This window comes from Saccopteryx leptura, chromosome 3 (assembly GCF_036850995.1).
Source record: "Saccopteryx leptura isolate mSacLep1 chromosome 3, mSacLep1_pri_phased_curated, whole genome shotgun sequence".
Taxonomy (NCBI): domain Eukaryota; kingdom Metazoa; phylum Chordata; class Mammalia; order Chiroptera; family Emballonuridae; genus Saccopteryx; species Saccopteryx leptura.
In genome coordinates this window covers 38,864,396-38,888,765 of record NC_089505.1, presented here as the reverse complement: position 1 = coordinate 38,888,765, position 24,370 = coordinate 38,864,396, and the positions used below count along the sequence as shown (strand labels likewise).

At 36.5% G+C, this 24,370-nt stretch overlaps 1 protein-coding gene across 2 annotated transcripts in view; it reads left to right on the top strand.

Moving 5' to 3' along the window:
- The window catches only part of NKAIN2 (sodium/potassium transporting ATPase interacting 2), a 1,047,208-nt gene that overhangs the window by 845,938 nt on the left and 176,900 nt on the right, over positions 1-24,370 (top strand). For both annotated transcript variants that reach the window (XM_066373336.1, XM_066373337.1), the window contains exon 4: positions 21,369-21,569. In XM_066373336.1, the coding sequence (XP_066229433.1) occupies positions 21,369-21,569 (201 nt within the window). The remainder of the gene's footprint in view (positions 1-21,368; positions 21,570-24,370) is intronic.

Genomic DNA, 24,370 nt, shown 5'->3' with positions numbered 1-24,370 from the left:
ATGTGCTGGATTTAATCTCTTGTTGTGATGTACAGTAACATGATGTACAAGCTTGAGGCCTAGGAGCAATAGGCTATATCATATAGCCGAGCTGTGTAGCTGTGTAGCTATGCCATCGAAGTTTGTTTAAGTGCATGCTGTGATGTTTGCACAAGGGTAAAATTGCCCAAGAATGCATTTTTCAAATGTATTGTCATCATTAAGTAGCTCATGACTGGTAAGAAGTTACTGTAAATTCTGTAGCCATATTCTATAATAGTAAGAAACCTTTTTAATATTCTTACTAGATTAAATTCTTGAATGGCTTAAATTTTGTAGAAATTTTTTTAGAGTCAGTGTCTAAATTTGAGTCATTCCCTTGGCTCTAGCTGTGAATAATCAGTGATTGGTGAAAATTTGTTAAAATTGCTCCTTTTCACAAGAGTGTTTAAGTGATTTTGATACTCCTAAGGAGATTCTCTAAGTGCCCTGATGCTGAGAATTTATATATAATCATTGTCAAATACAGCATAGTGCAGTATTTAATAGCTAAAATGAGTAGTTGTCAATGGAGGCAGGTTATTAATAGTTGGGCATAAATTAGCCATTTGTAGATTTTAAATTATAGTGTATTTTTCTACATTATTTTATATGAACTATATAGACCACAGAAAATCCTATCATATATAATATTTAATCTCTTTCTATTCTTGTAACCACAGAATTTATTTTTTAAGCAAGAGAGAGAGAGAGAGAGAGAGACAGGGACAAACAGAGAGGAATGGAGACAGATAAGCATCAACTCATAGTTGTGGAACCTTAGTTGGGCATCAAGCCAGCAACCATGGGATCATGTCTCTGATCCCACATTCAAGCCAGCGACCCCATGCTCAAGCTTGTGAGCCTTTGCTCAAGCCAAAGACCTTGGGGTTTTGAACCTGAGTCCTCAGCACCCGAGGCGGATGCTCTATCCACTGCGCCATCAACTGGTCCAGCACCACAGAATTATTTTGACGGACGAGATTGTACAAGTTTTGAGTGTAGCCTTCACTCTTCAATCTTCTAGTCGATTGCAAGTTGACCACTGAACCTCTTCTTGAAATCAACTAGCAACAAGCATTCATTATTCAGAATACTACCCATTCCTTTTTAGAATACTGCTAATCCCTTGGTCTGCCTTACCTTCTAGACAAATTCATCTGCTTGATTCTTTTCCTTTCTGGAGTTCACTGTCAATATGAGTCTAATCCCTCTGAATTTTTCATATTTCTTTAAATACATAAAGGCAATTATGAGGATCCTTCAGATTCCTTTCTTTCCAGACAATTCAACCCAAATTCTCTCCAGATTCCTCTTATGATATGGTTTTCAGACCCAACTAACCTGGACACAGAGTCAGGATGCAATTTGTCTGACAGAAGACTGGAAGATCCCTTAGGTGTATGAGAAGATTATATGTCACACAATTCCTGTGTTTACTGCAGGAAAATAGCTGGTGACTTTATTATTCCTTATTGAAGTGGCTTTACACAAACTACCTATAACTTAAAATCATATCACGATTTTCTCTATGTGATTTCCCACTTCATGTTGTATGTGCTAACATGTATGATATAAATTCAAGTGGCTCTTTGCTTATGGCTCTGAACAACCACCTTTCTTGGGGGGGGGGGATTATTTTGTTTCACAGGACTTCTCACATCATTTTTGGTACTCTAAAAAAGAGAATCATCAATAAACAATATTTTGATAGATAATGATGTCTTTCTGTAGGCAAAAGATAGAAAAAAAGAACTAGAAAGAAGTATATGTTTTAAACAAGAAGGACTAATTTGTAGCTGGTGTTGCTGTGATACCAGTGCCTTTTCTAGAAAGAACTACCATCAGCCCCCCACCCCACACCACCCTCATCTTTCTACCATTGCAACAATGTGCTTAAATTCTTTCTTTCTTTCCCATATTTGTACCCTCAACTTATACTTCTCCATTCCCCATACTTCTGGGGAAAATATCCTCTCATCCTAAAGGATACTAAGGAATTAAGTGCTTGTTAATATCAAAGTGATGATGACTATTTTTCTGTTTATTAATGTTTTCTTCTAGACAGTGACCTTTCTACCAGTAACCTCTTGGCCTTGTGTGTTACAAAAGCTACAAAGAGGTCTTTGGAAGCAATCCAAATAAAATAAGTACACATACTTAAAGGTGTTGTATTTAGACTTAGAGGTTTATTTATATTTGTCTCCACAAATTCTAAGCAGTATTGATCTGTGTACTTGCCAGGATAAAACAAGACAAGAGACAAATCTTACCACTTAAAAAAAAATTCTCTCATGAGAATAAAGTACAACTAAAATATCTTTCTTCATCCAAATGCACAGCTAATATAACTCCACTGTAAATTCAGGGTACAATAAATTTTGGATTAGAGTTGGCAAGCCATCTAAAAGGACAGACCAAGGTCTTTTGCAATGCTGAGTAGGTTTCTGAGCTACATCTGGAAATCTTTGAAATAAATTGTATGAATTCTAAGAGGACATGTCAAGGTCTTTTATAATGCTGAGTAGGTTTCTGAACAGCATCTGGAAATTTTTGAAATAAATTTTATGAATTATGTGCCCACTACTTTTTATTTTCATAGCAGACTGAATATGGTCTTTTGGCAGTGATTGATTGAGTGGCCAAGATAATTTCCTCAAAATGCGACAGGATCCAGTAGGAAAGCATGAAGTCAGAAAAACATAAGTTTGAAACTCAGTTTCATCCATAATAAAAATAACTTGTTGCAGATATAGATCCATGCTCAGCCTGATTTTTTTCCTTCCGTTAAATAAGAATAGAAACCCTTACCTAGCACTGCCTAGGTAATGAATACATACATTTTATTTCCTTTCTTTTTTGAAGTATATATTCCCTCAAATTTATCAATAAGTTACTGAACTTATTATGTCCCAGGAGATAAACTTATCTTCAAAATTAATGATTTATAGTGAATTTACAGAGATTTTTTTTCTGTTAGTATTTTATCTCCATTATGCAAAATGGAGATAAAATATTTTATGAGTATTTTTTCTCAATAATTGCAAAATGATTATGACGTTCATCAGTAACATTAACACTTGGCTCATCTCTGTCTTGGTACAATTCTTTTTTTATTTATTTTTTATTTTTTGTCATTTTTCTACAGATTTTCTCTTCCAAAAAATGAATGGAGAAAGAGCATAAAACTTTTTTAGCATCTCCGGTAGCAAATTAAACCAATAAATATACATTTTGAACACTGGATCTAAATGAGGTTGGGTTCCCAATTCAATTCTGCTGACAAGGTAAAATCCTTGGAGACAGCACAGATGCTATCCAAATCTGGGGGAATGATGTCAGTAGCAGAGGTGGGTTGAGCATGCAGATGGGCTAATGACTGGTAGTAATGGTGAGGAACTATTGAGGAGGACTTTTCAATGTTCCTTCAATGTCTCCAAGCCTTCCATCTCATCTGTATTTCTGTGCCTCCATGGCAATGAAAAATTCATATAAATGTGCTTTCAAAACTAACAAAATGGTGGTTTTTCGCTGAGTGCTAAAATGGCAGTAAAGTTTCTTGAAATAGCTAACATGTTCTTTGCCTCCCTAAGCCCCTAGAGTGAATGTAGATCACTTTGCAAAACCCGTAGACAGGAAAGGAACACTCACAAGATGGAAAAGATACCTGCAGGGAGAGAACAAACGGGAAGGTGAGAAAACAGCAGGAAGAGCTGCCTGAAGAGAGGTTTCAGTTCATCGAAAACTATAAAGTCAGTGAGAAGCTGATCTTTCATTATTGTAACCAGCTGAGAAAATTCTGCCTTTAGCATCTGCGTGTAAGGATTTGAAAGGGAGGAGAGAAGACTTATTGCCAAACTTAGAACCCACTCATAGCTGATGGATCCTAACATTAGAAATACAAAACTTTAACATACCATGGAAGCTTCTTACTGAATTTCTTTTTCTTTCTCTTTCCTCCTTTTCCTTTTATCCTACCCCTTTCCTTTTTCCTTTATTACTTTTTTCTCTTTTAGAACATTGCCAGGATTATCTTAAAGCAAGATTTTTTATATTCCAGATGCAGACTTTCTTCTCCAGCTGAGAGTTAATATGCATTTCTTGAGCAGGAATAGTGACTATATTGTGGCTTAACTACTTCTTTACCCATAAGAAGAAAGCAGTTGATCATGATAATATTGCCAAGTATATAATATTTATATATATGGAAGTGCCAGCTATAACATTGTGATGTTGGAAAGGAATGGGATTAATCAGGAAAAACTTCTTAGGAGTAGTAGACCAAAGTGTAAGGTATTTTTTCCACCGAGAAGGAAGGAACAGGGCTCGGAGCCGCAAAGTGTGAAATAATAAACGGCTTTATTGAGTACAGAGCGCACACCCCGCCCGGCAAGGTTCCCTGGCCCCGAGGAAAGAAAGATGGAGAAAATGGAGGCTAGGGAAGTTGCAAAGATTAAACCGCGTGGCAGATATTTAAAGGGTCCCTCTAGGGAGGTGGAGCTACTATGACGTGGTGAAATTTCACTGGCTGTCAGACAATAGCTTCTTTCCAAATGGTTCCTGGGAAGCCTCCTCTGGCAGGCTTGATTGTGGGCGGTCCTAGCCAAAGTGGGCGGGTCTTAGTTCCTACGTCACTATGCCCCCATCCACCGACCTTACACAAAGTATTAATTATAATGCAGAGAGATATACAGGATGTTAAAAAGGAAGTATTAAGGAGACTTTCATAAAAATAAGATGTTGGCAACAATGCTTAGGATGCAGACAGTGTAGACCAAATTGTGCTATAATATAAAACATTTGTCTCTACTAAGAAGGCAGTCAGGAGAAGGTTTAGAAAAGAGAAATACCGGCCTTTCTTTGAGAACACAAACAGGAGAAACCCATTTTCAGGCTAGAAACAATGAAACCATAATATCAATGGACTTTAAATATTTCATACTAAATTTTTAGTGTATTCTTCTACCTAATGGGAAGAAACACATTTTGTTTTAAAAACTCTAGCCTTTAGAAATCTATATTCCTTCAGACTTTTCTTATCTGTTTTTTAGAGCAATAGTTGTAATGTTTTCCATGCTTACAAAAAAAATTTTTTTTAATTTTTTCTTCAATTACTAACAACAAAGATACCAAAACTGGAGTTAACATTAATGATGGTGTCATATTGAATATATGACCCATAATCAGCCAGATAGCAAAGTTACTCATAGTTGACATTCTATAAGTAGGAGCATAAATGTATATGCTATGCTCTATCTACTCATATTATAGTAGGATGGATCACATCTTTGATTTTAAAGCTAGCAGACGTGAATTTCTTATGTTCTGGGCTACATTCTTACATATGCAACATTCACACAACCTGTGCAAGTGCATTTGTGATTTTGCTTATATTTTTGAAATCGTATTTTCTCAGCTCCTTTTTTCTAGCACCTTGAACAATATGATTTGCTTTCACTGATTCATAGGGTAGCTGGATAAATTTAACATTGGGGTTTTTATATGTATAAGCAGGTTTGCATAGGTCTATGAATGTATTAATAGAAAAACAACAGCTATATTTAGGGTTAGAATATTAAGTTCACCAGCCAAAAATAAGCCATGAATGATGATTTTAAAGCATTTTTCTGGGTTTCTTATGAATTAATTATTCACAAATAGATACTAGCAATAAGATATAATACAATGCTTTCTGGTGATACTGTAAATTTTAACCCAGTGTATATTGGTGATAAATAAATTAGTTTATTGGCAGAAAAAGTGAATTTCGGTGTCAAATACAGTCTTCCCTACTATCCCAACTCCTGCCTCCTCAGCTCATTGCAGAATATCATTCTATCACACAGTTTCCTAACTACTTCTCTCAGTCCTAATAACTAAATATATGTTTCATTAATATAAATATTTTGACCTCCCAGACTACTTTTGTAGTTAAAAATTGCTTCTTTCCATTAAATGGGCTTGCTTGGCATTCCTCTAATATCATCACCGGAAGTATTTTTGAAGGTAAGAAGAATGCTGAATTCTTTTTTTTTTTTTAATAAATTTTTATTAATGTTAATGGGATGACATTAATAATTCAGGGTACATATATTCAAAGAAAACATGTCTAGGTTATCTTCTCATTAAATTATGTTGCATACCCCTCGCTCAGAGTCAGATTGTCCTCTGTCACCCTCTATCTAGTTTTCTCTGTGCCCCTCCCCCTCCCCCTAACTCTCTCCCTCCCTCCCTCCTGCGTCCTCCCTCCCCCCACCCCTGGTAACCACCACACTCTTGTCCATGTCTCTTAATCTTGTTTTTATGTTCCACCAATGTATGGAATCATGTAGTTCTTGTTTTTTTCTGATTTACTTATTTCACTCTGTATAATGTTATCAAGATCCCACCATTTTGCTATAAATGATCTAATGTCATCATTTCTTATGGCTGAGTAGTATTCCATAGTGTATATGTGCCACATCTTCTTTATCCAATCTTCTATTGAAGGGCTTTTTGGTTGTTTCCATGTCTTGGCCACTGTGAACAGTGCTGCTATGAACATGGGGCTACATGTGTCTTTACGTATCAATGATTCTGAGGTTTTGGGGTATATACCCAGTAGAGGGATTGCTGGGTCATAAGGTAGTTCTATTTGCAGTTTTTTGAGGAACCACCATACTTTCCTCCATAATGGTTGTACTACTTTACATTCCCACCAACAGTGTATGAGGGTTCCTTTTTCTCCACAGCCTCTCCAACATTTGTTATTACCCGTCTTGTTGATAATAGCTAATCTAACAGGGGTGAGGTGGTATCTCATTGTAGTCTTGATCTGCATTTCTCTAATAACTAATGAAGCTGAGCATCTTTTCATATATCTGTTGGCCATTTGTATTTCTTCCTGGGAGAAGTGTCTGTTCATGTCCTCTTCCCACTTTTTTATTGGATTGTTTGTTTGTTTGTTGTTGAGTTTTATGAGTTCTTTGTAAATTTTGGATATTAGGCCCTTATCTGAGCTGTCGTTTGAAAGTATCAGTTCCCATTTAGTTGGCTGTCTGTTTATTTTGATATCAGTTTCTCTTGCTGAGCAAAAACTTTTAATTCTGATGTAGTCCCATTCATTTATCTTTGCCTTCACTTCTCTTGCCATTGGAGTCAAGTTCATAAAATGTTCTTTAAAACCCAGGTCCATGAGTTTAGTACCTATGTCTTCTTCTATGTACTTTATTGTTTCAGATCTTATATTTAGGTCTTTGATCCATTTTGAATTAATTTTAGTACACGGGGACAGGCTGTAGTCGAGTTTCATTCTTTTGCATGTGGCTTTCCAGTTCTCCCAACACCATTTGTTGAAGAGGCTTTCTTTTCTCCATTTTGTGTTGTTGGCCCCTTTATCAAAGATTATTTAACCATATATATGTGGTTTTATTTCTGGGCTTTCTATTCTGTTCCATTGGTCTGAGTGTCTATTTTTCTGCCAATACCATGCAGTTTTGATTATTGTGGCCCTATAATATAGTTTAAAGTCAGGTATTGTAATGCCCCCAGCTTCATTCTTTTTCCTTAGGATTGCTTTGGCTATTCGGGGTTTTTTATAGTTCCATATAAATCTGATGATTTTTTGTTCCATTTCTTTAAAAAATGTCATAGGAATTTTGATGGGAATTGCATTAAATTTATATATTACTTTGGGTAATATGGCCATTTTAATTATATTTATTCTTCCTATCCAAGAACAAGGAATATTTTTCCATCTCATTGTGTCTTTTTCTATTTCTCTTAGCAATGCCTTGTAGTTTTCTTTATATAGGTCCTTTACATTCTTTGTTATGTTTATTCCTAGGTATTTTATTTTTTTTGTTGCACTTGTGAAGGGGATTATTTTTTTTAGTTCATTTTCTAATATTTCATTGTTGGCATATAGAAAGGCTATGGACTTCTGTATGTTAATTTTGTATCCTGCGACCTTACTGTATTGGTTTATTGTTTCTAGTAATCTTTTTGTGGAGTCCTTTGGGTTTTCGATGTATAGGATCATATCATCAGCAAAAAGTGATACCTTTACTTCTTCTTTTCTGATATGGATGCCTTTTATTTCTTTCTCTTGTCTGATTGCTCTGGCCAGAACTTCTAGCACCACGTTAAATAAGAGTGGAGAGAGTGGACACCCCTGTCGTGTTCCTGATTTAAGGTGGAAAGTCCTCAGTTTTACGCCATTTAATATGATGTTGGCTGATGGTTTATCATATATGGCCTTTATTATGTTGAGATATTTTCCTTCTATACCCATTTTGTTGAGAGTCTTAAACATAAAATTGTGTTGTATTTTATCAAAAGCCTTTTCTGCATCTATTGATAAGATCATGTGGTTTTTGTTCTTTGTTTTGTTGATATGGTGTATTACGTTAACTGTTTTACGTATGTTGAACCATCCTTGAGATTCTGGGATGAATCCCACTTGATCATGATGTATTATTTTTTTAATATGTTGTTGTATTCGATTTGCCAGTATTTTGTTTAGTATTTTAGCATCTGTATTCATTAGAGATATTGGTCTGTAGTTTTCTTTCTTTGTGCCCTCCTTGCCAGGTTTTGGTATGAGGGTTATGTTGGCCTCATAAAATGTGTTTGGAAGTATTGCTTCTTCTTCAATTTTTTGGAAGACTTTGAGTAGAATAGGAACCAAGTCTTCTTTGAATGTTTGATAGAATTCACTAGTATAACCATCTGGGCCTGGACTTTTATTTTGGGGGAAGTTTTTAATAGTTTTTTCTATTTCCTCCCTGCTGATTGGTCTGTTTAGGCTTTCTGCTTCTTCATGACTCAGTCTAGGAAGGTTGTATTGTTCTAGGAATTTATCCATTTCTTCTAGATTGTTGTATTTGGTGGCATATAGTTTTTCATAGTATTCTACAATAATTCTTTGTATATCTATAATGTCTGTGGTGATCTCTCCTTTTTCATTTTGAATTTTATTTATTTGAGTCCTGTGTCTTTTTTCCTTGGTGAGTCTTGCCAAGGGTTTGTCTATTTTGTTGATCTTTTCAAAGAACCAGCTCCTTGTTTTATTGATTTTTTCTATAGTTTTTCTGTTCTCTATTTCGTTTATTTCTGCTCTGATTTTTATTATCTCCTTTCTTCGGCTGGTTTTGGGTTGTCTTTGTTCTTCTTTTTCTAGTTCCTTAAGGTGTGAAGTTAAGTGGTTTACTTCGGCTCTCTCTTGCTTGTTCATATAGGCCTGAAGTGATATGAACTTTCCTCTTATTACTGCTTTTGCTGCATCCCAGAGATTCTGATATGTCGTATTTTCATTTTCATTTGTCTGTATATATCTTTTGATCTCTGCGCTTATTTCTTCTTTGACCCATTCATTTTTTAGAAGTATGTTGTTTAGTTTCCACAATTTTGTGGGGTTTCCCCCCTTTTTTTTACAGTTGAATTCTAGTTTCAAGGCTTTATGATCAGAAAATATGCTTGGCACAATTTCAATTTTTTTAAATTTGCTGATATTGTCTTTGTGGCCCAACATATGGTCAATTCTTGAGAATGTTCCATGTACACTAGAGAAAAATGTATACTCTGTCGCTTTGGGATGAAGTGTCCTGTAGATGTCTATCATATCCAGTTGTTCTAGTATTTCATTTAAGGCCACTATATCTTTATTGATTCTCTGTTTCGATGACCGATCTAGCGCCGTCAGCGGTGTATTGAGGTCTCCAAGTATGATTGTATTTTTGTCAGTTTTTGTTTTAAGGTCAATAAGTAGCTGTCTTATATATTTTGGTGCTCCTTGGTTTGGTGCATATATATTAAGGATTGTTATGTCTTCTTGATTCAGTGTCCCCTTAATCATTATGAAATGACCATTTTTGTCTCTGAGTACTTTTTCTGTCTTGTAGTCAGCATTATTAGATATGAGTATTGCTACACCTGATTTTTTTTGGGTGTTGTTTGCTTGGAGTATTGTTTTCCAGCCTTTCACTTTGAATTTGTTTTTATCCTTGTTGCTTAGATGAGTTTCTTGTATGCAGCATATAGTTGGATTTTCTTTTTTAATCCATTCTGCTACTCTGTGTCTTTTTATTGGTAAGTTTAATCCATTTACATTTAGTGTAATTATTGACACTTGTGGGTTCCCTATTGCCATTTTATAAATTGCTTTCTGTTAGTTTTGTATCTTGTTTGATTCTTCTCTTTTGTTTTTCTATCGTTTGTTTTTGTTTGTTTGTATTCCATACTTCTTTCCTCTGTTGCTACCTTTTTTAAGTCAAGTGTTTTTGTGGTGGTTTTTTCAAGGGTGGTTACCATTAAGTAATGAAAAGGGTACCTACCATATTCATTGTAGTACCCTTTCTTGTGAGTATTTCTGCACTTCATCGTCCTTTGCTACTATTAATCTTCATCCTTTCTCCCCCCTTTTTTTTTCTTTTGTTGTCACAGTTTAAGTTTGGTTTTATTGTTTTCTTGGTGGAGCTGTTACTTGTGGTTATGTTTTCTTTTGTTCTTTGAATCTGGTTGGAAAACCCCCTTTAGTATTTCCTGGAGTGGGGGCTTTCTGATGATAAATTCTCTCATCTTTTCTGTATTTGTGAATATTTTTATATCTCCTTCGTACTTGAAGGATAGCTTTGATGGGTATAGTATTCTTGGCTGAAAGTTCCTCTCTTTCAGGGCTTTAAATATTGGGGTCCACTCTCTTCTAGCTTGTAGAGTTTCTGCTGAGAAATCTGATGATAATCTAATAGGCCTTCCTTTATATGTTGTATTCTTCTTTTCCCTGGCTGCCTTGAGAATTTTTTCTTTGTCATTGGTTTGTGTCATCTTCATTATGATGTGCCTTGGAGTGGGTTTGTTGTGGTTAAGAAAACTTGGTGTTCTGTTTGCTTCTTGAATTTGAGGCTTTAATTCTTTCCATAGGCTTGGGAAGTTCTCATCTATTATTTGTTTGAGTATATTCTCCATTCCATTTTCTTTCTCTTCTCCCTCTGATATACCTATTATTCTTATGTTATTCTTTCTGATGGAGTCATACAATTCCTGTAGGGCTTTCTCGTTTTTTATTATTTTTGAGTCTCTTTCTTCTTCTCTCTGTTGTGCCTCAAGTTGCTTGTCTTCTATTTCACTGATCCTGTCTTCTATCTGGGCTGTTCTATTAGCTAAGCTTGTTACCTCATTTTTTCAGCTCTTGAATTGAGTTTTTCATTTCTGTTTGATTTGTTTTTATAGTTTCAATTTCCTTGGTAATATATTCTTTGTGATCGTTGAGTTGTTTTCTGATTTCCCTAAATTGCCTTTCTGTGTTTTCTTGTATATCTCTGAGTATTTTTAAGATTTCTATTTTAAATTCTCTGTCATTTGGCTCCAAGGCTTCCAATATGTTAAATCTTTTCTCCATAGATTTTTCCACATCTATTTGTGTTACCTCTCTGTCTTTTGTATCCATAATGTTCGATTTCCTTTTTCTTATTGGCATCTGAAGGTGGTCTTGATGATAGTGTTAATTGGAATTAATAAAAAATAAAAATAAAAATAAAAAGAAAAAAAAAAAGAAAAAAGGAAAACACTCCACAAAAAAAAAAGTAATAATTTATTATTTCCCCCTTTTTTCTTTCTTCTCTTCCCCCCCTCTCACCTCCTTAGGGAAATATCATGATGACCTGTGAATTATATTATGCTAAATGGAACAAAAACTGCCTATAATGGAGGGCCTAATTTGGGGTGAAGAGTTCAAGGGGCAAAAAAGGGAGTAGGGACCTACTAAATACAAAAAAAAAGGGGGGGGGGAGAAAATCTTAGACAAGCATAAAATGATTTGCTTGTAAGTGATGGTCGACTAAGAGATATAATGAGATGGATGAGAGGGAAACAGAAAAAAGGAGAGAAAAAACAATAATTAAAAAATAAAAAAATAAAAATAATAAGTAAAAATCTGTTGTATTAAGTGGAGCGAAGACTAAATACAATGGAGACTTTGGGTTGGGAGGAATGCTAGTGAGTTAAAAAGCAATGTAAAAAGTGCCCAAAATGCCACAAAAACAAACAAATAGAGGAAAACCAAGAACAAAAGCAGAAGAAGAGGAAAAAAAAAAAAAGAACAACAACAAAAAAAACCCCACAAAAACTTGAGTCCCAAATTAAATAATTTGTTCGTGATTGAGGCTTAAATGGGAGGAAAAGTAAAAGGAGAAAAGAAGAAATGAATAGAAAGGAAAAAATAAGAGTAAGAGAGAAACGAAGGAAGAAAAAAAGGAAGGGAACAAAAAAAAACAAAAGGGGAGAGAGTGAGAGTTAAGGGTTTTGGAATGTAACCCTAAAGGAGAGTTAGGATGAAGAAAAGAAATAAAATGTAACACTCATGGGTAGTGTAGTTCAAGAAAAGGGTAGCCTAAGATGGGCAGAGAGTAAAAGGACCGAGGTGGAAGAAATAGAAATAATAATAAAGGCAATAAGATAGAAGAAAGAAACAACAACAACAAAGAATTAGTGGAACAAGTTATAAAGTCTGTGGATTTTTCTTGATTTTGAGAGGTTAACTTCTTCCTTTTTTCTTTTCTCCCCCTCTTCCTGGTCGGTGACTCTGTACCCCTGGTTCTGCCCCTGTGTCACTCTTAGGTAGGAATTTGCAGTTGATGGGATTCTATGGCAATGTCATATAATTGGCTTTAGTCTCGCTGGTAGTCAAGGCTTGTTGGCGTTTGCAAAGTCCAACAATGAGAGAGTTTGCTTTCCTGGAGTCTCTTTCCTAGTCTCCCCTTCCTGAATTAGCAGCCTGGTGATCCAGCTATGAGGCTGCCACTGCTTCTGACTGGGGAGTAAGAGGCTCAAAGAGCTGGGAAATCCCCACTCTATCCTCACTCAGCGCAAGGCTCTGGGTAAGGCTCTGGTAGTCAGAGCCTCCAGCGTAATCAGGTGGGGCTGGGAGTCAATTGTTGTCAAGGTGACTGTTCAGCACCTATCATTCAGTTGGACCACTCAACCCAGGCTTTCCACACTTGGTAGCCTGTTTTGGCTGGGAAGAAGAAGCACTAGTCGCTGTTTGCTTTATGGATCTTAATATCTGCCAAGTCCCTCTTGTTAGGTATATCCCTGAATATGGAGGCTCTGTCAATCAGAAGTTGCCCCCGCCCCTTTAGCGAAAGGCACTGAAAAATATCACGCCTCTTGTTTTGGATCGCTGAACTGGGAGAGATCTTATCAATTAGAGCCCCGTGGGTGTGTAGATTTCGTGGGTTAAGCTAATTTCATTGATTGGATCCGCAGCTGTGCTCCAGAAAGTATTTCAGGCTGGCTGCGCGCCCCTCCCCCCAGCGCTTGATTGTTAGCTTGAATGGCTGGGTGAGGTGCCCCGCCCACGGACAGAATCTCCTGACTAAGAAAGACAGCCTTGGTGTTCCTCCCGGACCGCGGCTCGGGGCGCGTGCGCACGCGTGAGGTTTCTCGGCACGCCAGTGGCCGGGGACCGCGGCTCGGGGCGCGTGCGCGGTTTCTCAGCACGCCAGTGGCCGGGGACCGCGGCACGGGGCGCGCGCGCGGTTTCTCAGCACGCCAGTGGATGGGGACCGCGCACGGGGCGCGCGTGGGGTTTCTCCGCACGCCAGTGGTCGGGGACCGCAGCACGGGGCGCGCGCGGGGTTTCTCCGCACGCCAGTGGTCGGGGACCGCGGCACGGCGTGCGCGCGCGGTTTCTCAGGGTATGCTGGGGCGGCTGCCAGTGCCCAGGCTGCGGTCCCCGAGTGTGGGTGGGCAGCTGCACGTGTGGGTTGACTCACCACAGGTGTGCTCTCTCCTCAGCAACAGTCCTTTTGCTTTCAGTGTGTGTGTGGAACTCCGGAATGCTCTGAGGATAAATTTTTCTGTTTCTAGTTGATAAATTTGTTGAGATTTTGGGGAGATCTGTCGGACGCGCTGCTCACGGCGCCATTTCCGTGACGTCACTCAGAATGCTGAATACTTAATAATGGGAATTCTTACTCTGTGAGTGTTGAAAGCAGTGGTCCTGGTACTAACCTCTCTGGCCTAGTATAGAACTTAGCAGAATAGTCTGGGGTGACTAAGGTCAAGCATTTGGGTTTTATGGCATTTGTGTCATCACCTCCATAATGACAGTTGCGCTAGGCTTATCACGTGTTTCCTGCACTGTCCACTCCAGTACCATGGGAGACTTGATTATGTTTATTGTAATTACTCTTGGTTCATATTTGACAGTGCCAGTGTCTTGTCATTGATCAAAAATCTTTCATTACATAAGCCAGGATATCTGATTGGGCATTTAGATCTCTCCCCATTCTATATTCAATTTATTTTTTGAAAGCTACTTTATACTACTTCTTCTTACAAACTGTCATAAAATAAAGGCTACTAATAAGTCCATAAATATATAAGTAGTCTTAGCTCTATAATTTTGATTATTTGCTCCATTCTACTTAAAATGCCCCTTCACCCCACTATACTGTTGGCCTATCCACGCCTGTCCCTTCTTTCAGGCTCCAGCTAGAGGTCCAATCCCTGGGAGGATATCTCACCAGAGTCCCTAAACATCACACTCTCTGAGAACTAGTAGATTGTCTACACCTCTCATTACATACTCACCCAATGCTTTCTTGTATACTTACATTTTTATCTTTATACCTTATCCTTCACAGAGATAATAAGCCCTATAATATTGGGGATGACATTTTCTATCTGTTTGAATCATTATGACCTGGTAGAGTGCTTTGCATATGTTATACAAATAATTAATATTTATTAGTAACTATGCTAGTATAACTATGCTAATGACTATAATTTAATTGCTATTACATAGAAGGGTGGTTTGTAGCCTTTCAGATAGTAACTAAGCAGTCTAGAAATGGGAGTGTATCAATTTTCAATATTATTATTTCAAAAGAAGAAGTAAGATAATACTCCAGAACTCTGAGAAAATATAAATTCTTGATTGTAAAACAAACAATTAAAAGGTCTCCTTGAAGTTCTCTTTTAAATTCAGCAGAAATTCCTGAGCATGATCTATCTGCTCAAGGTCTGATTTTCAAAACTGTTAACTCAAAATTTCTCACTCTTACCCTCCTCTTCTGAAGTCCACAGCACAGCCTCCACTGTTTACTGTCAGAACAGGGACATGCTAGTATGAGCTTCTTTAAATGCCGTAACCTGTGAAAGTAAACTTTAGCTTTTTATTGAAATTGTGAGATGTTATTAGTGTCATTTTCTCATTTACTTGCCAACTTTGTTTGTTTTTTTAATCAAATGCTTATTATTTAGTGAGCAATTAGGCTTCTTCTGTTGACATGAATACATATAGCCTTTGTTAGAAACTACATTTTAGTGCTAATAATAGCTTTCATGTAACAACACATCAGACCCTGTTATTTTGAAAAATGTTATGACCAAGAAAGGTGTCCTTTAAGCTGAACTTTTTGAAGACTTATTAAGAGAGATGAATAAATATGTTGTCACAATTTTTTGTCATTATACTAATATGAACAAGTAATTATAAAAGTTTTATCTTAAAACTTTTTTTTAAGAGCCAGAGAGGAGCTGGCTTATATAGACAGAAATCCCCGCCCCTGGTCCCTAATTGGTCAGAATAGAGCCACTCTGATTTGTCAGAGCTGTGCAGCTCTGAATGGAGGGAGAAAGCCTTAGTCCTATTGGTTGAAATAGGACCCTATAAGCTCCTTTTTTTATTTTTGTATTTTTTCGAAGTTGGAAGTGGGAAGGCAGTCAGACAGACTCCCACATGCACCCAACAGGATCCACCCGGCATGCCCACTAGGGGGTGATGCTCTGCCCATCTGGGCCATTGCTCTGCCATTCTAGCGCCTGAGGAGGAGGCCCTGGAGCCATCCTCAGCGACTGTACCAACTCTGCTCCAATGGAGCCTTGGCTGCAGGAGAGGAAGAGAAAGAGAGACAAGAGAGAGGGAAGGGTGGAGAAGCAGATGGGCACTTCTCCTGTGTGCCCTGGCTGGGAATCAAACCCGGGACTGCCACACGCCAGGCGGAGGCTCTACCACTGAGCCAACTGGCCAGGGCCCCATGAGCTCCTTTATAAGGTCTGACTCAGAAGGCAGAAACACAGTGCAGGCAGGCAGTTAAATGGTACTGGCACTGGTGCAGAGGTTTCTCCTTGGAGTGCAATTTTGTGAGGTTCCTGTGAAGAGATGGCTGGCAGGCTCTGTTCTCTTTTGTTTTTATTTGACCCAACTAGCCACCAGCAGCTCTTCTTAATCCTCAGTGTTCACAACATGCACAGACACAGAGAGCCTTGTCTTTAAACATATACAAGAGGTAAATAAGATACAGGGTTATGGCAGGAATCACCTAGTTAATGATGGCTGGCTGAAGGTGGGCAGTTATTTACATTCCATTCTGAATTTTCTCCAAGTGATATTAAAGAATAAAAACTAATAAACCCACAGTAAAATGAGAATAGCAAACAGAGGAAAATGGACAATACATCTCTCAACAGTTTTCAAAAGCTAAAAAGTGGGTGCAGAATTGCCAAGTGATTTAGCAGAGTGAAAAAAAGAAAACCCTAAAAACTATAAACATGCTGAGGAGGGTTCCAATGTACAGATTTGACCTGTCCAACCCTCACCAAGTCAAGATTTAAGAGTGGAAGGATTAGAGGACTGAGATAAAGACTGAAAAGGAGAATGGATTAAATAATTTGTTCAAGGAGCAGTTAGACTGTCCCAAACTCTTTCTTTAATCTATACAACCAGATTTTTTTCTCTGGATAGGTGAGACTCTTATAGCACAAGGAGGCATGGCTAAATTCTGATAATATGAGGATTAAATTTATTTTTTTTTAATAAATTTTTATTAATGTTAATGGGATGACATTAATAATTCAGGGTACATATATTCAAAGAAAACATGTCTAGGTTATCTTCTCATTAAATTATGTTGCATACCCCTCACCCAGAGTCAGATTGTCCTCCGTCACCCTCTGTCTAGTTTTCTCTGTGCCCCTCCCCCTCCCCCTAACTCTCTCCCTCCCTCCCTCCTGCGTCCTCCCTCCCCCCACCCCTGGTAACCACCACACTCTTGTCCATGTCTCTTAGTCTCGTTTTTATGTTCCACCAATGTATGGAATCATGTAGTTCTTGTTTTTTTTCTGATTTACTTATTTCACTCCGTATAATGTTATCAAGATCCCACCATTTTGCTGTAAATGATCTGATGTCATCATTTCTTATGGCTGAGTAGTATTCCATAGTGTATATGTGCCACATCTTCTTTATCCAGTCTTCTATTGAAGGGCTTTTTGGTTGTTTCCATGTCTTGGCCACTGTGAACAGTGCTGCAATGAACATGGGGCTACATGTGTCTTTACGTATCAATGATTCTGAGGTTTTGGGGTATATACCCAGTAGAGGGATTGCTGGGTCATAAGGTAGTTCTATTTGCAGTTTTTTGAGGAACCACCATACTTTCCTATGAGGATTAAATTTAAAATCTGCGTACTGATAGAAAAATCTGCATACTGTTTAGCAAGACCACGAACTCCTTTTCAGTTTAACCCAAGAATACTGCAGTCTGGTCTCTATCCCATAAGTAAACAAGAAGACCCAGAGGAAAGTTCTATAGATTCCCACAGATCTAGTATTTAGAAAGCATTGTTTAGTCGGCATATGTGAAGGATACCAGCCAACGAGCTCATTAACACATAAAAAAACTTCTAAGCAAGTCTTAGTTTTTTTTCTTTGATATGAAACAACAATCAACAATCACCAGACTTTTAAGGAAAAGCTCCAACAATAAAGTCAGAGACAAAAAGAAACATAAAAGAAAATTTTCAGGATGTTCCCACTAGCTGTTCCTTCTGCTGGGAATGCTCTTCCCCATGTTTGATCTCTTCACTCCTACACTTTATTCTGGACTCATTCAAATACAAATTAATAAGAGATATCTTTCTTACCATTATATCTACAATAATGTCACACTTGCCCAACCACCCAATTGTTTGTCATGCAATTTCTTTACTTGAATTTATTTTTCTTTATATGATATATTAATCACCACATGGATATTTTTATATTCTTATATATTTGTTATAAAGTTTCTCCACCTTAAAGTGAATGCTCATAAGGGTCGGAGTCTTGCCTTTGCCACATAGTAGATCCTTGATAATGATTTTAATATTATTTTTAAAAATATTTTTAATATTTATTAATCTAATTTTTATGTAATAAAATAATTAAATTTGATAAAGCAAGAACAATGTAGAAAACAAAATTTTAAAACTAATAATTCAGAGAATTAAGAAATATCATAGACAAAAAAATTCAAGTGTCTTAGTTATACAAAAGCAATAATTAAAGAGAATAACTCTTAAGTGTTCAAAATAATAAAAATTAAAGATATAGTTTAATGTGAGACTGGGAAGAATTGGTAAGGAAAATCTACAAAAGAGTAAACAGAAATAGAAATATGAAAAATAGTAAAGAAAAGATAAGAATGTAAAAGATTAAATCTGGAAGTCAAATGTCTGACTTAAGGAATTTCTGTTATAACAGTAGAGGGAGGGAACAATTAAAGATAAAATGCAACATATATATGTGTTTTTTAATGAAAGGAAAGGCTCCTTGATGGAAAGGCCCTCTGGGAGCTCAACAAACAAATTAAAATAGAAAAAAAAAACAAAGTACTATTTTACAGAATTGCAGAGACTGCCCTGGCAAGTTGGCTCACTGGTAAAGCGTCAGCTGGCATGTGGATGTCCCAAGTTTGATTTCCAGTCAGGGCACACAGGAGAAGCGACCATCTGCTTCTCTCTACCCTTACCCCTTATCTCTTTTTCTTTCTTTCTCTTCTCCTCCTACAGCCATGGCTCAATTGGTTCCAATGAGTTGGCTCCCAGGGGCTGAGGAAGGCCCCATAGCCTCTGTCTCTGGTGCTAAAATATCTTAGTTGCTGAGCAACAAAGCAATGGCCCCATATGGGCAGAGCATAACCCCACAGAAGTCTTGCTGGGTGGATCCGACGGGGTCACATGTGAGACTCTCTGCCTCCCCTTCTCTCAATTAAAAAAAAAAAAAGAATTGCAGAAACTGAAGCTAAAAAGACTTTCTGCTTGGATAATTCTCAAAACTATCATATGGAATCAAAATAAGTTACAGAGTATATATACATTTTAAAACTTAAAAAGCAGCATTTTATATTATTAATAAATATGTAAATATTTAGTAAAACTGCAAACAACTTTCATGAGAATAATAATCACAAAACCATGATAGTAATTATCTGTGAAGAAGGAGAGAGGGAAATAATATTTAGGAGAAATAAAAAAGAAATATCATTTATATATACAAAATTTTATTTAAAAAAATGACTGCAAGCAAATATAACATAAGATTTATTGAAGTGGTTATAATATATTATTATAATGCCCTCTAAATTTTTTGATGCTTTTGAAATATATCACTATTTAAACAAAAAGATACATGAGAACAAAAGAAAAATAAACAGGTTACATAAAAATTGCAAGAAACAAAATGATAACATATTTCTTAATTGTATTAATAGAAACTAAAAGATAATAGAGAAATACCTATTCAGTTATAAGAGAAAGAAATATTCAACCAAGGAACATATATCCAGGCAAAATATCAATCAGTTAATATAAAGTAGAATGAAAACACTTGAGACTTAAAATCATTCACCTATTCTTTAAGAAACTGGTTAATTATGTACTCTGTGAAACACAAGAGCAAACCAAGTGAGAGAAAGAAATGAGAGCAGTTAAAAATAAATTATGCTGGACACTTGTTAAAAATGGCAAGACAAATTTTTAACTATTGCAGTAGGAAACAGAGATTTGAGTATACAGCTGAGCTCAACCCCAAGTTAAACAGGCAAGGACTTTATCCAAGACTAGTGCAATAGAAAAGTAAAATTGAACTCCATTCCACTGACGCAGTCGTTGAGAGAATTTTTAATGCTGGGGTAAGCTAATGGAAAAGTACTAGAGGACATGGTCGGGGGATTAGTCCATTAGGCTTTAGGAGAAAGAGATTACCTTCTTCCCATCACCACCTAATGGAGATGATGAGACTCAGAGCACAGCTCTCTACTGAAGAATCCTCCTTCTAATCTTCAAGTTCACTGGTCACTTTAGCTCAACACTTTCTCATGTTCAGGGTAAGTGAATGGTTCAAGGTCACAAAATCTGATTTAAGGTGTTTACTATGCAAGATCTACCTAGTCAATCTAGCAACTCATTTTGGACTGAGATGGTTGGTTATCTATTATCTTACAACTCTATCACTGAGTTCAAATAATTTCTTTTTCTCACCACTGACCCTCTCTGTTAGACTTCATCTTCCCTGATGACTTGCTGAAATAATAGAATGTATTTGATGCATTTCTTTCTACCGTTTTCTTCCTGGAAGAGTTTGTCCATGTACTATTGATAGCTCCATGTTTGTATATGGGATTATAAATTAAGTATAAAAATTATGCCTTTTATTGTATGTACATGCTGAATTCTGTCTAAGGAGTTTTTTTTACTTATTATTTCTACCTTGCAAGAGTTTGCTAATGATATTTCTTAAGAAATATTATAGCTAATTTTATAGTACAAACAGACAAGATTAAAAAGACCCTGAAAAATATTGCTAAGATAATAGGAAGGGGGAGAAAAACAAGTAATATTATGTTCTTTTTAACTAAAGGCCTTACAAAATTTAGCATCAACCACAACATTATGTTAAATTTTGCTGAATTGAAGTACAACTTAAAATTTAAAATGGGAAAAGGTGACTCTTCTGAGAAGAGAAAAATAGATTTAATATAAGATGAACTTCACTTGTCAAAATAGTTTAAATTACATGCTTTGTAATATGTGCAAGTCCTAAGAGGTAAAGGTGCTTCCATTTTACAATTAATGTAAGTTTTTGACAATTTTACTAATAAATGTTTTCATTTATATTGGTATAGTCAGGTAAACCATAGAATCCATGGTTATATAAATTTTGGGTAGAACTGATAGTTTTACTTTAGATCAGTGGTTCTCAACCTTTCTAATGCCGTGACCCCGCAATACAGTTCCTCATGTTGCAGTGACCCCAAACCAAAAAATAATTTTGGTGGCTACTTCATAACTGTAATTTTGCTACAGTTATGATTCGGAATGTAAACCCCTGATATGCATTATGTATTTTCCATTGGCTTTAGGCGACCCCGCCGGAGTCGCGACCCACAGGTTGAGAACCACTGCTTTAGATGCTATAGAATACAGTAAGAGGAGTGGGGGGAACCCACATTTCCAAATGGGAAACTCAGAACAAGTCAGTCCAAGTAAGCCAACTCAATTACTCATTTATGGAGTAATTCTCATCCTTATAAATTGCCTTCTTGCAGGAAACAGATCTTATCCTGACTTTTAATATTTCAATGCACCGATCTTGGTGGATGGAGAATGGACCAGGATGTACGGTGACATCAGTGACACCTGCCCCAGACTGGGCCCCAGAAGACCATCGCTACATCACGGTCTCAGGATGTTTTCTGGAGTATCAGTACATAGAAGTGGCTCATAGTTCCCTCCAGATTGTCCTCGCAGTAAGTGTTGACAGTCAACCATTCCTTTTAGTTCTTCTGGGATTGTTTATTTCTGTGCAGTCTCAATGCACACGAATGGAATATGCAATTAACATATGGCTGTTTGCTTTTTCTTAATTAATGTAACTTTTAATAGGGATTTAGAGGTTAAGCCTGGCCCTGGACTGAGTGTGTTGATTCTTTTCAGCAATCACTAAATAGACATTAGTATCTTCAGCGTTTTACATAAGAAATCCAACAAGTTAAGGTTTGATTATTTGGCTTTTGGTAGACTTTTCCAAAGATTCTTAAAGAAAAGGTCAGTGTTTTGACAATTAACATGCTGCCTAAATTTATAAGATTTTAATAAGTATCCCTCCCCTAACCCTCTCTTCTTTCTGCATGTACTGGTCATAAAACACCTTCTCCATTTACCCTAGCTCCTTCTTCCTAGATTTTCCCAAAGTACCATCCATCACCTTTCATCCCTCCCTCATTTCAAAATAATTCAGCTTTTCTATAAATTCGAGTTCTAGAACAATCATTCCCTCCTTTTTCACAGTATTATACTGATAAAGGACTCTCCTGATCATTTGTATTTGTAGAACATATATGTGTAATACATGTATATGCTATATAAAACATATTATTGTATCACTATGACAATGAGATAAGATATAACATACCATTTTATACCATTTTATCAGGGAAAACTTTTATTAAAGCTAAATGAATAATTTTGGGGATTTTATAAAATTATGGCAACTTTATTATAGATGTCTCTATTTATTTATTATAGCTGTATATGCACTGATCCAAATATATTTTTCTCAGACTCCACATAGTTCTGCAACTAATGTGTATAATTTTAAAATTGTTAACAACAAATAATACAAGTAGGGATATACTTTTTACCTTTTTCTTTAGCTAATCATTTTGGGAATGGTATTATCTCACAATTCTTAAGTAACAAGACATTGATTGGTTCTGGGTAGAATAGCACCAATTAGTTCACATAAAATTCTTTTGGAATTTCAAAACTCTATGCAAGTGTATATGCATTCCATTATACAACTAATATATATAACTAATACATTTGATTACTGGATCTTTAAAAATAAGGAATATACATATAACTATACAATACATATATTTTAATCTATCTACAAATTTTGTAATTACAATATATAAATTTATAAATTGCAGTAGGCTAAGTATTCTGTGCTAGTAAACACTTTCCAAATCTTTGTGACTAAGACAACCACAAAGGTTGACTCTTCTGAGTGAGCAGGAAGTTCTCCCATTACCATCACTAAGGAGATCAGGCAGTCGAGCATCCCCGATGAGTCATCATGGGTTGCCATGCCAGAGAGCAAAGATAGATCTGGGGCAAAAAATGTTCCTCCATGGGAGGAGGAGCTCACTGTTCACAGTTCATTGTCCAGAACTGGTCGCACTGTCCTACACCATCATAAAATCGCCAGAGAGAAGAGAAACCTGCAGATAGTCAGAAACCAGTATAAATCACTTCCACACTGTTTGAATTATGTTCTTAGCTAAACTGCTGAGTGTTCTCTTTCAAAATGTCCAACACGAGACATTTCTTAATTAAAAACCCTTCTTTAATATGTTTAAATTCTAAAACTGTTCATTTTGATAATCTGGAAATAAAGGTTAGATTTGATGTTATGGAAGTAGTCATTTCATTACTTAAATTCCATTCAGATGAAGTATTCTTTCTCACATGGGGTAAAAATATTTCTGGTTTCAGAGGACAGATTAAACATCTTTATGTATGTGTTAGAGAGAGGTTGTACATAAAATATTCCTTCATTTGGAATATCCTTTTGTACTGTAACCAAACATTTTGGAAAGCTTCCATTTATGTGTCAAGGATGCTATAAAGATAGAGTTTATATGCATGGATAGTTATATGTGACTATTTTAGAGGATTAGTTGAAATAATGTATATATGTATAATTCACAGATTCATTAAATCCCACGTAAGACTTTGGCACATGTGCAATTTTCTGAAAAAATATATTTGGAATGGAAGCATACATTGAGGCTAACAGAGTGCCCCCCCAAAAGTATTTTTACTTAAGTAAAAACCATCTGTATAGGCAAAGTAGCTACAGTGCAAAGAAGATGGATGGAGTGTCCCTAAGAGCAGACGTAACGTAACTGATATTTCAAGTTACTGGCTCTAAGTTCTGTCTACATTGCCCCCAACTGACTATAGAGATAATATGAACAAGCTTTCACAGGGTGACATTTTTACCTTTCCCTTTCCACCTACCTGTTCTTCTTTCCAGAGGGTGTTGTTCTTGTTTTTTTTAAAAATTGTTGAATTTATTGGTTTGACATTGGTTAATAAAATTATTTAAGTTTCAGGTGTACAATTCTACAATACATCATTTGTAAATCTCATTGTGTGTTCACCACCCAAAGTCAAGTCTCCCTCCATCACTGTCTCTGCCCCGTCAACTGTCCTCCACCAGCCTATTCCCTGCTGCAGTCCCCACACTATGGTCTGTGTCTATAAGTTTGTCTTTGCTTACTGGTAATACCTTCACCTTCTTCACCCCCCGCCCCTCAACTCCCATACACTCTAACCACTATTGGTCTGTTCTCCATATTTATGAGTCTTTTTCTCTTTTGTTTGTTAGCATATTTTGTTCATAATATTCTACATATAAGTGAAATGACATGGTACTTGCCTTTTTCTGACTGGATTGTTTCACTTAGCATAATAATCTCCAGGTCTATCCATGCTTTCACAAAAGGTAAGATTTCCTTTTTTATGGCTGAGTAGTAGTCTG